This window comes from Polistes fuscatus, unplaced genomic scaffold (assembly GCF_010416935.1).
Source record: "Polistes fuscatus isolate 324 unplaced genomic scaffold, CU_Pfus_HIC Scaffold24, whole genome shotgun sequence".
Taxonomy (NCBI): Eukaryota; Metazoa; Arthropoda; class Insecta; order Hymenoptera; family Vespidae; genus Polistes; species Polistes fuscatus.
Genome location: NW_025113101.1, coordinates 1,928,544 through 1,947,369, shown reverse-complemented (window position 1 = coordinate 1,947,369; position 18,826 = coordinate 1,928,544). Strand labels below are relative to the sequence as shown.

The window sequence follows — 18,826 nt, the reverse complement described above, 5'->3', positions numbered from 1 at the left end:
AAACTTCTAGATTTAATTACTGAATTTTTAGATATAATATATAAGAAGCTTAAAATTATTTAGAAAAATATCCGCTCGTTCCAAGACGATATATTGTGAATTATTATTTATTTTCTTAGTTATAAACAGTTACAAGTATGTCATTAAAATATTTATAGATGCTACTTTGGAAAATAGTTAGTCTCTTAAATTTCTCTTACTCGCTATTAAATAATACGTATATGCAAAATACATTTTTCAGTAAAAGCAATTTCACTGACTGTGCTGCATGTTAGTGTGCATCCGTGTATGCTGCACATGGCGTACATTACACTCAATTATAAGCGAATAAATTTGATCTTAATACATGGGAAAGAAATGCTTATTGTTAGCTTGCAAAATTATAGTTATTAAGATGAAATTATTATACGCATCTATATGTTTCAGAGTCTGATATAAAATTGCAATCTATTCTCCATAATTCAATAAATCGTGAATGGGGTACAAGTCGTATATAAGTGAACACATTATTATAGTTTTATTATTTATGCCCGGATCTTTGTTTGTTTAAAAATATTTTTTGTTTTTTGATTATATATTTACAAAATATTTGATCGTTGATTAAATCACAAGAAATACATGCTACAAATAAACAGAGTATATTTTTTACATAAAACAAGAATAAAACTACTTTAAAAATGATAAGATTTTGAAATAATTATTTAAGCTTTTACGGTACATACAACAAACACTTTTTATAAATCTTATTATAGGAAAGATATTTATTATATATATATATTAAAAGCAATAGTTCTATTTTAAATTGGTATTTTTATTAACAGTATAATGAAATATGCTCTGTTTCATAGCTATGATACTATGTTTATGACCAATATAATTATATATACGCAGTATCATAATATGCAATATCAAAGAAAAGGGCATATCAAGGAATATTCGTTCTTTTTTCTGCTGGAATAATCATTTATATATTGTCTAATCTGTCGTAAACTATAATAATATTATCATTATAACATGAGTGTATACATCATTAAATAAAAATGACATTTCGAAATGTGTCTCTTATAAGTTTTTAATTGTTAATACCTCTATAAAATAAGAAAAAAGGAAAAGAAAATCAACGCATGAACATATATATGTAAAAATTATATAGGATAAAATTATATATTAATAGCTATGATATTTATTGAATTTGCATGAGTTTATTTACAACTTATGCTTATGATATTACATAAAAGTAATTATATTAGGTATCAACGTCATACATTTTATAAAATAGTCTTGTAATTAATACACAAACGTAGTTGCCTAGTATTTCATATTTACACTATCGATTTGAAAAAGCCAGCCATGAGACCAAATATATACACGATTGAAAAATATGCGTATACGTATATGCGTGCATGTATATAGCATATGTATTTACGTATATATGACTTCAGTGTGTTTGAAAGTAGCATAAGTTACACGTATCGTTTCGAGAAGAATTCAAATTATGAATCATATTAGTACGAAATAAAATAAAAATAAATTATTTAACTTTTTTTTTGTATATTTACCTAACTACTTTTTTAATCATCGACACACGCATCCATGTGTATAATTGTATATAATAGTATGTATATATGTTATTCGACATTGATTATAAATTATGTTACAAGATGCATGATATCTATTAATTTTTACGAGTACTTCTGATGAAATAAACTAAAGTTTGTTTTATTTTAAATAAACTTTTGTTGATTCATAATATCCTCGTTAAAATATTTTTTTAAAAGTAAATAAAATTTGCAAGAAAAAGAAAATAAAGGAAAATATATATCGACAACATAATTTTACTTTTAGCACAATTGTAAATTTATGCTATATGTGTATAATATTTGCTATTGCAGGTACTACTATAATTGTTATGAATTATATTAAGAAATTCATATTAGCTTACTTTTGATTGCCAAGCATTATGTATAGACGCGTTTTGCTAAAAAATTTATACAAATTTCAACTCCCATTGTCACTTATCCTCTTTTATACTACAAAACATATATGCATTGATTTCATAAATCAATGTAGTAAAGATATTTATCTAATTGTCGTGCTCTAAGTAAATGCCCATAATATACAAATAAAATTACATTAAATATATCTCACGTATTTACGATATTTGATTACTTTGTAATATGACGTGTCAATATTACATTTCAATAGAAATGAATACAGTGGTCAGACACCAGTTGAAGTTGGTGTGTTATTTAAAGGTGGTTTTAACAAATCATGATATTGTAATAGAGCCTCACGTAAAGAACGAGTAACTTGTCCAGAAGCAGATGCAATTGTACATTCTACCAAGCATGGATACAATGCAATTAACTGTTCCCACACAGATCTATCAACTGAAACATACAATGTTGTTTTTAATTTACATATAATAACAATATTCTCTAGATTAATTATAATTCTATAGAAATAAATATTATATTTAACGTGTTATACCTTTATTAGGAGGAGCTTTTTTAAGTGATATTACAAGTGTAGCAACGGCTTTTAAAACGAATGATATTTCCGATAATCTGTACCTAGAAAAAGACACCATAAAAAAGTATTTTACAGGTATAAAAAAATGTTTATAATTTATATTGTTCAAAATTTGTGTAAAAAATCAGATGATATATATTCGGGTATATATTTATAAATATCCAATCTTATTTTTTAAATCATATTGATACTGTTACCTAGGTAATGGACATTTCCCACTACGCCTTTCATTTTCAATGAATCTCCGTAGAACTTCTTGGAATCTATGTAAAAGTGCAGTAACTGCTAAACGACCCGCGACTCCACCTTCATCATTTTCTAATGTTTTATTAGAGTCAGGTTCCAATTCATTATTTAATCCATCCAGTAGAGAAAATTGTAATAATGTTTCAAAACATGTTTTTGCAAATTCTTCCCTTAACTTCGCTTCACCGCTGCTTTCTATAATCATATATTAATATTTCTTTCTATCAAATGTAAATGTATTATTAAAAAAAAAATTATTTCTTATGATTACAAGCACATAACAATAATATTACCAATATTCACTGTAGTTGCAGAATGTATAGATCCTTTGTTTAGAAGCATAACAACTCGTAAAATAAATTGATGAGGTATATATTGTGAATGCGGTAATACCTCATCTCTAAGTAATTCCATCACTTGACAGTCAACAGCTTCATCCGCTTGAATTTCTTCAGCTCCGCGTTCTGCATTTATTACACTTAAAATGATATAAAAATGTTGAATTCTCAATACTATAAAAAATTATTTATAAACTAAATGGGGAATATAGATGAAAGACTGTACCTTTTTGGAAATAAAAAGTCATCCAATGTGCTTGCAAGTTCAGGCCACATGCTTTGAAAATGCTCTGGGTATTTACGTGCTAATGGTAAACCAGTATGCAAAACAGCTAATAAACTCGTAACAGCTAATTTCCATGTTGTTGAAGAAGGACATGCATACTTCATAGAGAGAGGCACATGAAGAGCTTCTATTATGTGTTTCAATACTTGTCCATCGATTACAGCCATTTCATGTGCAGTCTTTTGATATAAATTTACAACCATGGATAATGCTTTTTCTCCAAAAGGAACATAATTCATGATCACCCAGTCAGCCTAAATAAATGAAGTCAGCTTAAAAATGCTTCAACACTTACCATAAACTGTTCCAATAATAATTAAAGATACGTACAGATACACCTCTAATTTGCGAAATATGTTTAGTTGGTATTCTACCATATGTAGGAGCTTCACAAGCAAGCTTTGAGAAACTTAATAATTGAAGAAATATTAAAACTATCATTGTTCTCAGGTTTTCAGGTCCATTCAATGCTTCCTAATTATAATTGATTACTTTTTAGATATCCAAGAAGATCAAACCGACTAAGGTATCTAATAAAATAATATTGCACCTTTTGAAGAAGCTCCATAGAATGTAGTACACCATCTTGTAAATGTGTAAGAACAACATCTGGTACAGTGGGTAGAATGTAAGGAGTTGATTCCCCATGTACTGGAACTGCGACTACATTTTTTAATACAACACATAATTTATCTAAATCAGTTCCTGTAAATCTGTAATAAAGAAAAGTATAAATATCTACGTATATACTTATATATAATACGAGAAACATTTTTTTTTTTTAATTACAATGAATTACGTACTTTTTTCTAATATGTTGAAAGACAGCTGGAAATATATGAACAAGAGCAGTCAAAAAAGCTTGCGAAGGAACATAAGGTTCTGTTTCATTCTCTTGTGGAGGTGTTGTACTTTCTGTACCAATATTAAGCCAAACGCGCCATGCTACTATCCAAAGTGCTTCCGAATCAGCTGAATGTGTTACTTCATTATTATCACATCCTTTTTGTAAATATAAAATTTCTTGAAAAGATTTCAATGCTGCTAAAGATACCTATGAAAGATTTATATTTTATATATTTTTATCTGCTTAAAGTTTTATTCGTATGTTTAATTTTATAGTATATACTAAAAAGATCGTGCATACCTCATTATTCTTACTCAGAGCAGAATTTTCTATAAATTCAAGAAGTAATGACCAAGCTCTAGGAAAATCACCTAGTAATTGTAATAGTTGACGCTTTGTATTAAACACTCTTGCAACACCACTTAATGTTAAAACCTATAAAATAATATTTTTATTTAAAAAACTTCAAATATCAAATTTTCTATATTCATTTTAGAATATATTACATGCATACCTGTGTTTCTGCCCATTGTTTCTGCGCTGTATTTCTACTATGATGAATAAGTATGTTTCCACCAGTATCAACTTTTTCATTGCTTGCTGAATTAGATAAGCTTCTTACTTTACCTAATAATGGAAAAAGAACTTGCCAAAGCACAGCTTGCCATGTTGGCTGATGTAAAAGACTACCATGTGCAGAAATTGTAGAAAATAAAGTTTGACTAGCTGATTTTCGTACAGCAGGACGAGAATCCACACATAGATCACCTGTGTGATAGAAATAAATTTGAAAAGATATATTTTAATAATAATCTATAATAAGTATATATATAAAATCTATACAGAGAAGAACTAAAAAGTTTACCTAATCTTGCGTAAAGACACATCCATAGTTTATCAAATGGAGGAATATTTGTTGTACCAGGAAAATCAGGAAATACAGATGACGAGTCTCCACGTAAAGAGACACATAATTTTTCTTGATTATGATAGAAATAATCACTTATATTCCACTGAAATGTATAAATAACTCTTTAAATATTGATTCTATACTTTTCTCTACTTGATGAAAAGCAATTAACTTCGTTTAAGAAAATGAAAAAGATTTTAAATAATATCTTATTTTAATAGACTAGACAACACTATATACAAAACTAATTATTTTCAGTTAATAATAACTATGTTCTCACCATTAGGCCAACAGCTGTAAGTGATATATTTAATTCTTGCGTTTGCGATCCAAACTTTGCTGCTGTATCAACACATTGTGGGAGACATCGCCATGGCATTACTGGTAAGAAATCAGTTACTACTAGTTGAAGGCATTGAAAAGCAATGCGTACTAAAGCTTCACTACAAACAAAGATTTTTAAATCAAATATCTATTATTTAAGTAAATATTACTATTACATATAAAAACCATGAAATATAATTTTACAATATAAATTTATAATATGATATATAATTACCCGTGATGATCGGACACTGCTCCAATAATATCAAGAACTAGTGGCCAACCATGAAAAAGTGTTTCTCCAGCACCATGAAGTATTTGTAAAACACATTCTAATTGTCGCTGTCTGACATCTCCATGATGTACTGAAGATAATTCTGACAATGGCCCCAAAAGTAATGTCTGTAACTTCTGTAAGAACAAAATTACAAAATTAATTTCTATTCAATAATCAATATTAAACATATATCACGTCCGGATTATTTTTTGCTAATTAATAACTATTAATTATAATGAATAATTATAAAATTTACTTGGTTGTCACGCAACGGTTGTGGATATTTATATTGTAATGCCATTTTTACAAGATACGTTATTGCTTCAACACCCCATTCTCTCATACGAATATGTGGATGTTGACATACTTCTAATAAATGATTTGTAAGTGGTCTCCATAAAACTTCGACGCGTGACAAATTTACTATTCCTGTTTCTAAAAGTTTAGCTACAGCAAAAAGTGATGGTTCCTATAAAAAATAAATATAAATAAATTTAAATATATTATATATATAATGAAGGTAAATACAATGTTTAAAATTATATCAAACACATACTCTATTTGAATATGCTAATTCCATTGCCTCGTGACTTAGTTTACAAAGAGCATCTATTAAATGGTGTAAAGCCACATCATCAAGATGCTGACTACTTTCAAATAATCTGCTTAACATAGCACTAAGTACAGGTAAATCTGCCATTACAGCATTAGTTAATACTGCATTTGGATCAGCAGCAGATCTTCCAGCTTTCAGAGATCCACCAGTAGATGGTTTCAAACCAAGTATCCAAACAAGATGTTGAAGAGTCGTTAGTACTAAATGCCAAGCACTACCAAGTATACTGCCATGACAATGTGCCAATGACAACAATGCACGCATACATTGAAGATTTTTTGCAGTTAACATAACAGGACCTTGATGTGCACCTAAGTATAATTATTATATTTAATATTTGATCACTCTGCATAATAACGCAACATGCTTGAGTAATGCCCAATGTAATAAATGTAAAAGTATGTTGCACCATTTCACATTATAGTTATCCGAAATGAGATATTGCTACACTACCATTAAACCACGGTAGCAACCATTTAACATTTACATGTAAAGAACTAATTTTTAAAAATATTTACATACCAACAGGTAAAGAAGCTGTTGGTAAAGGTGTTCCAACAGCAACAACTTGATGTCGATGATCTGGTTCACCCATAGATAAATTATATTGATTTGATTCTTGTGTGCGGGCACATGGTATACCTTGAGGTGCATTATACAGTACTGTTAAGGCATAATGAGGTGGTAAAGAACCTTTACATATTGCAGTAATATATGCATCACGAGGACTTTGCAAATCCAGTTGACCACATAGAGCTGCATATGTTTGAATTGCTTTTAAAACATTTTCTGTAGCAGATTCATCAGTACTGAAAATGTTTTATGATATTTATTAAAATATCAAGTTAATAAGAAAATATAAATAATTTGAAAAATAATATCCCATGGAAAAGTACCTTGCATCAATCAATGGACTTAATGCTGCCAATAAACCACACCAACTGGAAGTGATCAGTTGTACATGCAATTTGTGTTCAAATTCAGTCGTTTTATAATGACTTTCAGCATTTTCTTCTTTTGTGTCATTAATTGCAAGAGCAATTGATCGTATTATATCTAATAGACATGCATAAGCTACACTAATTCCATAACCAATTGGTATTTGTGGTGGTTCAACTTTATCAAGCATTTCCAAACTGAAACACATATTTTTCTACACTTATAATTATGTAAATATCACACAGATCATATTTATAAGAATTCAATATTAACAACAATAAAATATTAACCATATATAATAACTATTATTATAAATACCAATACTGCTGTTCCTACTACTATTATATTATTAGAATGATAGCAGCAAAAGCAGTAATAACAACAGTGGTGGCAATAATAAAATTGAAAATCAGAGCAATACCAAATAATAAATTACATTTAAGAAAATTTAATAATAATCATTCTTACTAGGTAGATTTGGTATGTCCACTTGTAAATGATGCTACTACTGGTAGCCAAATACCGCGCGAATAAAATCCAGGTTGTGGAGATATGCCAGGACCAACGGGCATACCTGTGAAGATTGGAGAACCAGTACCTTGAGGTATTGGTGTATTTGCTGCTATGTAAAATATACATATATATTGATCATTCGTATATTATTTTATTATTAAATCCATAATGTAATTACCTGTTCCAGTTTGACCAATCATTTGTGGATTAACAAAAAGACTATGTACATAGGCACCTAAACTATTTACAATATCTTGAAAAATATTTGTTGCGTGTGGTTTCAAATCATAGCACTCACAAAAATTTGTTAAAAGATCTGCTTGTACAGTCATCTTATGCAATACTTCTAATGCTAAAGCTCTTTGCCAGGTAGGCTTGTCTGGATCCAAAAATTTAACAATCAAAGACAAGAATATTTCACACTCAGTTACCTAAAATAAAATATAATCCTTATTTAAATATTATCGAATTATTTTTATATCCGATGTTAAGAATTTATTTAAACTTACCAAAAGAGAATGATACTTTTGTATGAGGATAGACACAACTCTTAATAAACGCATACTAATCGGAAAATAAGGTTTATCGAGTGGCGTTGCTTGTTGTATCGATGCTGGCACAGAGTTACGATATTTAATATTAGGAGAAAACAATTTAATTACAAGTGCGCACACTCTTTCCTTTAGTAAGAAACTAAATTCAGGATGCTAAATAAAATAGAAGAAACAAAATAAAATTAATTTTCGAATGTTTTACTCTGCTTAAATTTATCTAAATAACATGTTTTTTTTAAATACCTTAAAAAATACAGATGAAAAGTTGGTTAAAACAGATTCTAATAATTCTAAACCAAATGTTCTTGTCATTTCAGTAATCCCTATGAGCCAATATGGCTGATCAGCATTTACCAATTGTACTAAATCCTTTAAAATACACGAAACATTTAATCTTAATTTCAATTCTCTTCTTAATTAGGCAGAAAAAATCAATGAAATTACCTGAAACATTAAATATGCATCAGCAGCACAAGGTCCAAGACCTTTCGGTGCTTGATTTGTCGGAGTTTTTAATTCCTCCAAATTAACTTCTTCAATTTCTGGATGATCGAGCGTGTGTTCATCTTCAGCAACTACTCGTTCAAATACTAATGATACCAATTGTCTTACTGTTGCACCTGCTGTGTTGATAGTCGTACAATCCTTGGTAAAATGCAATCTAAAGCAAAGAACCAGATTCTGCAAGTAAAAATTTCAATTGATAATAATGGATTAAGTTTTATTATACACATCTTATTTTTATAGTTTGATATATGTATATATATATATATATATGTATATTTCTAATTACTCTTGCAAGTGTATCTCCATGAACAATAGTATTACTTGTAAGAAGAAGAGTTACAGTCTGTAAAACTTTAACTTCTTCGGTCCCTGTTTCCATAAGCATCCATAATGTATCTGTAATATAACGAGCACCTTTCTGATCTATGGCTTGCTGAGTTATTAATCGTTGCATTATACCTAAGCAAAACTAAAAAAATTGAATAATATTATTAATATGTAATAATGTATAAATAACATGACGTTCATGTGTGATATCTTTTAATTATAATAATATAATCATCAGAAAATACTAACTTTAATGATTTTTATATCTTTACTTTCACAACCTTGAACTAAAGGGTATAAGATTTGATTTACAATATAATATATTGGACCTCCAGATGCACTCATAGCAGACCTTATTTTTGTTATTCCTTCCTCGCATGACTGTAAAAAATGATTTCATATTAATACATAATTTCTTATTGCATTGATGTTAATTGATATGAATTATTTATAACATATAATTATTTCTATTAAAAACAATCATAATATTATGCTTATTAGTATATTAGTAACTCTAACGTTACATTTTAAAACTTAACCTACATTTAATTTAAGTAATATAATAGCATAGTGTGTGTGTGTATTAAAATGATATGAGTAATTGTAACTTACTTCCTTTATTTGAGGATATTTTTTCTTACTTTCAGAAGCAAGGTACTTCAAATCGGCTTGGAGGGATTCTAAGAATTTCGAAGTATTATCTTGACTACTTGCGACAAGTGTGTTCGCCATCGTGACAAAGTGTATGTTCCCTCGTTAATAAGTTTAAATATATAAAGCGTCACTCTAGCTCATGATAAATTAATACTTTTTCACAAATTTTAATACTTTTGTAATAAAATTCATATCTACATAATAGTAGGTCAGTTGGCATATCGTATGCCAATTATCAGAAATGACAGCAACTAAGTGACGATCCATTAAATTTAGCCTTTAAGAAATTATCTATTTTGCAAACATGATTATATTGTTGGTCTTAATAAAATGTGTGAACTGATCTTAACCGAATTTCCAATCAAAACGACAATTTCTTTGACAGCGAAATATTCGTATTAAAAGATTACTACGATTGGATAAGACGCTTATGTTTTTTGTAATTAAATCCAATCATTGTCAATATATATTTACGTAATTTTTCAATGATTGGCTAACTTGGTATCAATTTGTACTCAACTTTGTTCTTATTGGTCATTGTATTTTCAAAATTTACTTCAAAAATTCCTGAAAATTTATTTTTAAGCAATATTTATACATATCATTTATAATTTTTATATTTTTTATATATTTATATCCTTTATTTTATTTAAAAAAGTTAGTAATGTTATGTCCAAACTACCAAAGATTTGAAAAAGAAACAAAAATATATTATCTGAATATTTTATTTATAGTAGAATTTGTTTATTGAAAATTTAAGATTCTTATAATTTTCTATTTATTTCTATTCTACAATCTATTATACGATTTTTCATCTTTATGTAATTTATATGCGAACAAAAATATGCAAAAACCTACATTTATAAACTTTTTGATTGTTTTATTCATGTTAATAATAATTTCTCTATTGAAAATTTAGAATTTTTAAATATATATTTTTCCAGAAAGACCGCCATATTGCTTTTTTAACAATAGATAGAAAAACAAAGGACACGTCATTCTAGAAATATTCTGGTGATTCTCCCCCCTTAGTAGTCATCAATGTCGTGGAATGTAAATTCAAACTTCCAAAAGAGACTACTAAATGGCGCTGCGGTCTACGGTACTTTTTCCTTTTTTATTAATATTTATTAATTATAAAAATATTTTATTTATTTCTTCCGATTAATATTGTCAAAATATATATTTGAATTGAAATTTTTTCAATTTTTCTTTAATATAAAAATCACATAATTGTACAATTTTCTAATAATTTCCCCTAGTGGTGCATCGATGTATTACCTGTACAGTCGTTCTTAGAACGGTCATTGCAGTTTGTGCGCTTGATTGGTTGGTCGTTGTTTCTTCATCAGGTGATCGTAATAATTTCTAACCTAGTGCATCAAAAGTGCAAAGTTTTATACTTTTGAGTTTATAAAGTATATTAAGTATTCCCAAAATGCCTAAAAGACCTGCTAAAGCTACTTGGGATAATCGTGGTGGTCGAGTGAATAATACTGAGGATAAACATTACTTTGGTAAAGTATCATTTATGATCTAACTACGCTTTACAACGCTTGTGAATTCAGAACAAAGACAACTTATTCTCGATATCTTATTCATTGTTTGCATTTGTTTCCATTTATATATATCGAAATAATTTTTTTACATTATTACGTAAAATTAATTTTTTTCGAATTTTTCATTTTTTTTTCTTGTAAAGATAGTAGAAATCTAATAGCTGTAACAAATATCGAAAGCTAGAAAAAAAATATATTCTTTTTATGATTCAGGACATGATGATAGACACGTGAGACGGGATGGAAGATATGCTTCTCGACCTCGTGTATCATTCAAACAACAACCAAGGCCCTCTAGGAATACGAGAATAGCGAGAGAAATATTTGTAGAGGCTTTTAAAGACGACGATTCTCCAACGGGAGTTAATTCTAATAACAATAACAACAATAACAGACAAGTTGTTGTTAGAGGTAGAGGCCGAGGTTTATCGAGGGGAAGAAACAGCCCTTTGCCACCCAGAGGTTTCCGAGGTGGCATACTTTCTAGACCACCACTCTCCCTTGGAGAAGCTAATTGGTATAAAATCATTGTAAGTATTAGTATACGATACAATATACACATACATTCATATTGTGCCAGATTAATTTTCTGCGACTTTCTGTTTAACTCTTTTAATTCTTGATAACGATACATTCTCGCATTCATTTTTTCTAATGATTTTATAGAAATATTATTGCTACGATATTCAACTAATATTCAAATACATTTGTCATTAACACTAAACATAGCTTTATGTATACCTATTTTTACCACGCTATGATAGAAATGCAAAACACAATATAGTAACAAATATATATTTCTCTTTAGGTGCCATATGGACAGCAGTATACAAAAGATTACATAATAAACAATCTTTTGAGTTATATTGCTCCTGAGACTTTCGTTCCCATAATGGTAAGTATTACTTAATATTTCACATATTTTCACATAATTTATTTAATACTAATTTTTTACAGTACAAGACTATGGGATCCGAAGCTGTGTTTTATGTAGATGATCATAAAACTGCAAATGCACTTCTTGCCTGTGATCGAAAAATAACAACCACAGGTGGTTTTAAACTTCAAGTTAGAGTTAAACCAGGTTTTCCTCACTGTGAAATTAATGATAAATTAAAAGAACAACTGAAGCAAGCTATGGTAAAACGATATTTTCAAGAAAACAATGCATTAGACTTGTCAAAGTTTCATCAAGATCCAGGTATGAATAAATCTTTACAGAAAGATAAATATTATTAAAAAAAAAAAAATTAATTATATTTTTATATTACAGATCTTGTTGCTGATTATTTCTGTGCATTATTTCGACCAGTTATGTTAATGACCGTATTGGACATTGTCGCAGAATATATCCCTAACTTGGAGGCATTAAATTTAGATGGAAACAAATTGAACTTAATTGAAAGACTCAACGTCCTTCACAAAAAGTTTCCTAAATTAAAAATATTGTACATAGGCGACAATAAGGTAATTACATATTTTCTTTTTTTTTATAAGTTTCACAAGGAAAAAATACTGTAGGATGTTTAAATTATATATATATATATATATATAGTAAAAAAATAGTGAGGAGTGTGATTGTAATCACAAGTAACAATTTATTAAGTCGACTAACACTTGACTATACCGTAGCTGGACTTACACTGAATTCGGTCCGAACTGAAACGCTTCTCTTTTATAGTTTCTTATCGTTCTAGAAACTTCTCGGTCCCTCTCGAATATTCATCTATTTATCTACGAGAAACATCGAGTGGTTTCCATGCGACGAAACATGAAACGAAACATAGGGTGAGGCATTCCTCACGTGGTATCGCCTAAACAAATACCGGATAATCTCGAAGAGAAAGTTTCTTTTCTTCATTTCTCATCCTTCAATACTATGTATTATTCATAAATTTTCTTATTTCTAGATAAGAGAAATGCATCATTTGGACGTTATCAAGGATCTCAAGCTAGAAGAATTAAAATTAGCTGGTAATCCAGTATGCAACAAGTATAAATCCCGACAGAGTGAATATGTTAGGTAATGTATGGTTGAAGTATTAACATTGTCGTTCAAACCAGAAATTTATCTAAAATGATTGATATGCGCGTACGCTCGTTTTATCTTTTATTTGTCACATTTATTTTATGTTTTTTTTTATATTCAGACTTATTAATTATATATTTAGATTTCATGCTGATCTTTTTTTCTCATTTATTTTTATTTTTAATTTAATTTCATTACATATTCAAAACTGTATAAATATTCAACAATACTTCTAATGTTTTCTAACGTAAGTTTGCATTAATTCATGAGCATATAAAGATAGTAAGTTTCTATTATATTTAATATTAGATTCTGAATAATAAGGCACATGTTTTTAATTTTTCTTATTAATGCGGAGCCCGCGGGCTTCTATCTTTTCTTTCCCTTAAAACAGCGATGTACGGAGGAGGTTCCCTAAACTCCTGAGACTGGTAAGATATAGTTTCAAATTAACAACTAAATTAACTGCTATTTAATATATTTAAGAAAGCCTAAGTATGTATGATTTATTTTACAGGATGGAGTAGATCTACCACGTCCAATCTTATTTGATGTTATGGATGATGCATCAAAAATACCTCCTACCCAACGCATATTCACTTCAAATGCTGAAGCTCAAGAAATAGCCAGTCAATTTCTGCAACAATATTTTCTGGTTTACGATAGTGGCAATCGTCAACCATTATTGGATGCTTATAATGAACACGCGTCCTTCAGTTTGACTGTAAATACTGCTTATAATGCCAACAAGTAAGTCAATATTTCTAAATCTGGTTTTATAATTTATTCAATGCATGTTTAATTACGATTTTAGCATATAATCAAATTTTAATTAATCTCTTTCTCTCTTTCTCTCTCTGTCTTTTTTTTTTTTTTTTTTTTTCTTTTTTACTTTTTCTTCCAGATTAAACTCTTATGTTGGGGAAAATAGAAATTTATTTAGAGTAAATGATGCTAACAGAAGACAAAAATTATTAAAACAAGGAAAACTGACAATAGTGTCATTTATTTCTCAAATGCCACAAACTAAACATTTTTTAAATACATTTACGATGGATATTAGTCTAGTTACTGTAAGTATCTTATTTTCATATAAAAATGAAATTTTAAATATATATATATTAACTTTATTATCTTATTCTAATTAACTTTGTAATTTTACAGGAAAGAATGATTTTTGTCACAGTAACTGGACTGTTCAAAGAGCTAACTAAAGAAGAACATGTCCGATACTTTAATAGAACATTTATTATAATACCTCAAGGAACTGGATATTGTATTTGTAATGAACAATTACATATCAGTAACACAACTGACACGCAACGAAAGCTCATATTGAACAATACCGATAAAGAATCAGAAGAACCAATGGCTGAAGAACCAATGGCTGAAGAACCATCAATATCAAAAACATCAAACTCTGCTGCTGAAGGAACAGTTCCGGAATTGTCGGAAACTTTAAAACAACAAATGATTGTGACATTGAGCCAGCAAACAAATATGAATCTGGAATGGAGTTTAAAATGCCTCAGAGAAGTTGAATGGAATTATGAAAATGCTTTATCCGCTTTTCAAGAATTCTTTAAGCGTGGTCTAATACCATCGGAAGCATTTAGTAAGTAAATTTTAATATTATTAGAAAGTTTAAAAGATATTCCAGATTTGTTTTGTTTGTTGTAAATTATCTCTCTTAATTTCAATAAGGTGCTGACGTTTTGGATATTCATAACATTTTTGAAAAATATTGTAATTCATAAAACAAACAGAACAACAAATGTTTTAAATTTATTATTCTTAAATGGAATGTTTATCCAAAAAATTTGTAATTAAATATTATGGCAAAGTAGAATATAGTATCTAAAGTAGTTTTAAGTTCATATTCTATATCATAGAATAGTGTTGACTTTTTTTAATTACACGGTAGTGCTAGTGGAAGTAAAAAGTTACCAAGGAAAAAATAAAATTAACAGTGAGAATAAAGATTAATTCGCTCCATGAACTAATTTTGCACGTCTATGATTTCTAGAATAACAAATATTTTTATGAAAAAAGAAAAACGAAAAAAAATAACAAAAACTAAAAAAGCAAAAAATCATTCAATCATTTTTCAACGTAACTATGATATTTTCACAAAAATTTGACTTTATAAATCACACACGACTTACATACTTGCTGTTCATTCATGATTTATAGTATTTTATCACATTGATAAAAATATTCAACAGAACTATTCAATCATTATACCATAACTTAAGTTTTTTTTTTATTACCTTCATAAAATAAGAGAGGAAAGAACTTAACTTCACTATTCTTGTATATAAATCTAATAATATGTTACAAATAATGCATGTCATCTACATATAATATTTGTCTGTTTTGTTTATTTAACTTTCAAAGTTATTTGTAAAAATGAAATTTTTAAGTATTACTCATGTAATACTATTCTGTTTTAGTTACCATTTTAGTTTCTCAATTCATAAGCTAAGGCTAAAAAAAACAAAACAATTTTTCTGAAATATACTGCCATTTCAGTATATATAATAAATATCTTATGTTTTAAATATTTTATAAGAAATGAATGTAACTTTGAAAGTTAAATGATAACACAAATGCAGTATATATTTACTTGTAAGATATAATAATTGTATAATAAATACATGGGTATCACAAAAGTCACTTTATCAAGTAAGTAAAACAAAACAAAAAAATTAATATTGATTTTTTTTTCAAAATAGAATTACAATATTTTGTTTTTCATTTCAAGATTTGAATCACTAGTTACAATGTTTAAAAAAAAAAGTATAGGCCATGATGGCACTACTCTAAATATCAACCAAACAAAAATTTCTAATTTATCTGTTTGATAAAGTGACTTTTAGGACACCCCTTATATTAATTTTAAATAAGTTATACAAATAAAATAGTTTTACGCCTATGAAGGTACAAAATCAAAAAAAAACGAAAAACTTATGAATTAAGTAACTTTCGATAACTCGCAGATGAGATATTTATAATTATAATAATTAATTAATAATTTATAGGTAATCATATAGTTTAAAATATTTCATTTTATAGGGATAAATTTTAAGAAATCATACAAAATTATTCTGATTTCAAAATTTCAACAGATTTTTACATATAATAGATAGATAATAGCTCATACAGACAAAAGAAAATCAATATTATTAGGGTGTACACATTTTTACATACTTGAAATAGGAAAATTTAAAGTTAAATGTGAGTATAAATTCATTAATATCTGAAATTTCTATATTTTTATATATAGTATTTTTGTGATCATAATTATCACATTATTATTTTGATGATTATTATTAATAGTCTTATTATTTGTATTATTATAATTATTATTATGGTTCTCATAAAGTACACAATTTAAGTTGAAAATGCGTGAGGTTCTATACATGCAATATATATTTTTTTTTTTATTTTTTTAAATAATATTATTTAAATATTTTGTTCATGAATGCAGATGTAATAATGATTACCAGGTGCATATTAAACAATTATATAGACTGTGATGCAAATAATCACTGGTCGATAATCCAAAGGATATATGGATACAATGAAGAATTTATTGCCTATATCTGCAAATGATTACAATACACGGCATAAAACATGATATAAGCATAATATGTCAAATATTGAAAACAAAATGCATATTTATGCTGAGCGATTTATAATAATCATCAGCATATCCTTAGCACCTGGACGACAAAGATCCATTTCACCGAAGTGGTTTTCATACCATGATATATATACATTAAAAAATATATATATAATAATATATTTATCTACACACATAAACATCATACACGCAAAGAACCATGATTGCATTCAAAACTTAAAAACACTTAAAAAGCATTTAGCATAATAGCCAATTATGCTTACTAAAAATAGATTTTTCTAATTTATCTTTTTCTTTACAGCTTATAAAAACAATATTAATTGTATTCTATATATGGCATGCTATACAAAAAAAAAACATATTAATATAATTTATACTCACAGTTAACAGAAAAATTACTAGTTGTAATAACAATATGAATAATTATATTTGTAATTTTTATTTTTTTAGCAAGTAAATTGTGATACGCATAGATAATAAGACTCCGATATATGTAATTATATTTTTTCTAACATTGATTCTGTAAATTGAAGAACCTGAATAATTATATTTCTGTTTATATTTTTAAAAAAGTTCTTTTAAAACACATACATATATATGTTAATTCCATTAAAACCTGATATATATTGACGATCATTAAAATCATTTATATGAACATATAAATGTTTGTATTTATGTGTATATATATATATATAAATATAAATATTGTTTTCTATGTATACATAATTCATATCACTGTTAATACTGTAAATATAAATATATGATACCATTTATAAATATATAAAATTGCACTTTTACTTTGATATAATATACTTATACATATAAGTTATGCAATGCGTTTAATACCAAAATTTATAATATGAAGTTTTACATTGCAATAATTAATAGAAATCACCCAAGATAACAATATTAATTATTTCTAATTAAACACGACGATCCATTAAATTTAGCCTTTAAAAAATTATCTATTTTGCAAACATGATTATATACAACAATATTGTTGGTCTTAATAAAATGTGTGAACTGACCTTAACCGAATTTCCAATCAAAACGACAATTTCTTTGACAGCGAAATATTCGTATTAAAAGTTTACTACGATTGGATAAGACGCTTATGTTTTTTGTAATTAAATCCAATCATTGTCAATATATATTTACGTAATTTTTCAATGATTGGCTAACTTGGTATCAAATTGTACTCAACTTTGTTCTTATTGGTCATTGTATTTTCAAAATTTACTTTAAAAATTCCTGAAAATTTATTTTTAAGCAATATTTATACATATCATTTATAATTTTTATATTTTTTATATATTTATATCCTTTATTTTATTTAAAAAAGTTTGTAATGTTATGTCCAAACTACCAAAGATTTAAAAAAGAAACAAAAATATATTATCTGAATATTTTATTTATAGTAGAATTTGTTTATTGAAAATTTAAGATTCTTATAATCTTCTATTTATTTCTATTCTACAATCTATTATACGATTTTTCATCTTTATGTAATTTATATGCGAACAAAAATATGCAAAAACCTACATTTATAAACTTTTTGATTGTTTTATTCATGTTAATAATAATTTCTCTATTGAAAATTTAGAATTTTTAAATATATTTTTCCAGAAAGACCGCCATATTGCTTTTTTAACAATAGATAGAAAAACAAAGGACACGTCATTCTAGAAATATTCTGGTGATTCTCCCCCTTAGTAGTCATCA

The 18,826-nt window shown here is 27.3% G+C and overlaps 2 protein-coding genes across 6 annotated transcripts; one reads left to right on the top strand and one right to left on the bottom strand.

Annotated features, from left to right (window-relative positions):
* Positions 1-2,023: 2,023 nt before the first annotated feature.
* Positions 2,024-10,073, bottom strand: LOC122518272 (protein MON2 homolog). Of its 5 annotated transcripts, none has more exons than XM_043637101.1 (25): positions 9,829-10,073; positions 9,466-9,597; positions 9,176-9,358; positions 8,827-9,063; positions 8,626-8,751; positions 8,338-8,535; positions 8,007-8,259; positions 7,784-7,937; positions 7,273-7,512; positions 6,899-7,185; positions 6,317-6,687; positions 6,017-6,229; positions 5,719-5,894; positions 5,440-5,602; positions 5,115-5,262; positions 4,764-5,017; positions 4,550-4,684; positions 4,206-4,456; positions 3,953-4,115; positions 3,733-3,876; positions 3,343-3,656; positions 3,072-3,256; positions 2,730-2,973; positions 2,491-2,573; positions 2,024-2,390 (listed from the first exon to the last, which is right to left on the bottom strand). In XM_043637101.1, the coding sequence occupies exons 1-25, from the start codon at positions 9,946-9,948 to the stop codon at positions 2,221-2,223; spliced, it is 4,944 nt and encodes a 1,647-aa protein (XP_043493036.1). In that variant the 5' UTR covers positions 9,949-10,073; the 3' UTR covers positions 2,024-2,220. The 5 variants fall into 5 exon arrangements, with proteins under 5 accessions (XP_043493036.1, XP_043493038.1, XP_043493037.1 ...); XM_043637103.1 differs by having other exon boundaries at positions 2,491-2,567; XM_043637102.1 differs by having other exon boundaries at positions 7,784-7,934.
* Positions 10,074-11,157: 1,084 nt separating this feature from the next.
* Positions 11,158-15,534, top strand: LOC122518309 (nuclear RNA export factor 1-like). The gene is made up of 10 exons (XM_043637184.1): positions 11,158-11,387; positions 11,643-11,959; positions 12,238-12,324; positions 12,387-12,630; positions 12,703-12,896; positions 13,340-13,452; positions 13,853-13,889; positions 13,976-14,208; positions 14,363-14,531; positions 14,623-15,534. The coding sequence occupies exons 1-10, from the start codon at positions 11,309-11,311 to the stop codon at positions 15,079-15,081; spliced, it is 1,932 nt and encodes a 643-aa protein (XP_043493119.1). The 5' UTR covers positions 11,158-11,308; the 3' UTR covers positions 15,082-15,534.
* The last annotated feature ends 3,292 nt before the right edge of the window (positions 15,535-18,826 follow it).

Excerpts from the sequence above, each read along its gene's own strand:
- LOC122518272 (XM_043637101.1), bottom strand. The coding sequence starts at position 9,948 with ATGGCGAACACACTTGTCGCAAGTAGTCAAGATAATACTTCGAAATTC. Across the intron at positions 6,688-6,898 it reads AACAGCTTCTTTACCTGTTG|GTGCACATCAAGGTCCTGTT; the intron begins GTATGTAAATAT and ends AATTATACTTAG. Across the intron at positions 2,974-3,071 it reads TGCAACTACAGTGAATATTG|AAAGCAGCGGTGAAGCGAAG; the intron begins GTAATATTATTG and ends ATATGATTATAG.
- LOC122518309 (XM_043637184.1), top strand. The coding sequence starts at position 11,309 with ATGCCTAAAAGACCTGCTAAAGCTACTTGGGATAATCGTGGTGGTCGA. Across the intron at positions 13,453-13,852 it reads CGACAGAGTGAATATGTTAG|CGATGTACGGAGGAGGTTCC; the intron begins GTAATGTATGGT and ends CCCTTAAAACAG. Across the intron at positions 14,532-14,622 it reads TGGATATTAGTCTAGTTACT|GAAAGAATGATTTTTGTCAC; the intron begins GTAAGTATCTTA and ends GTAATTTTACAG.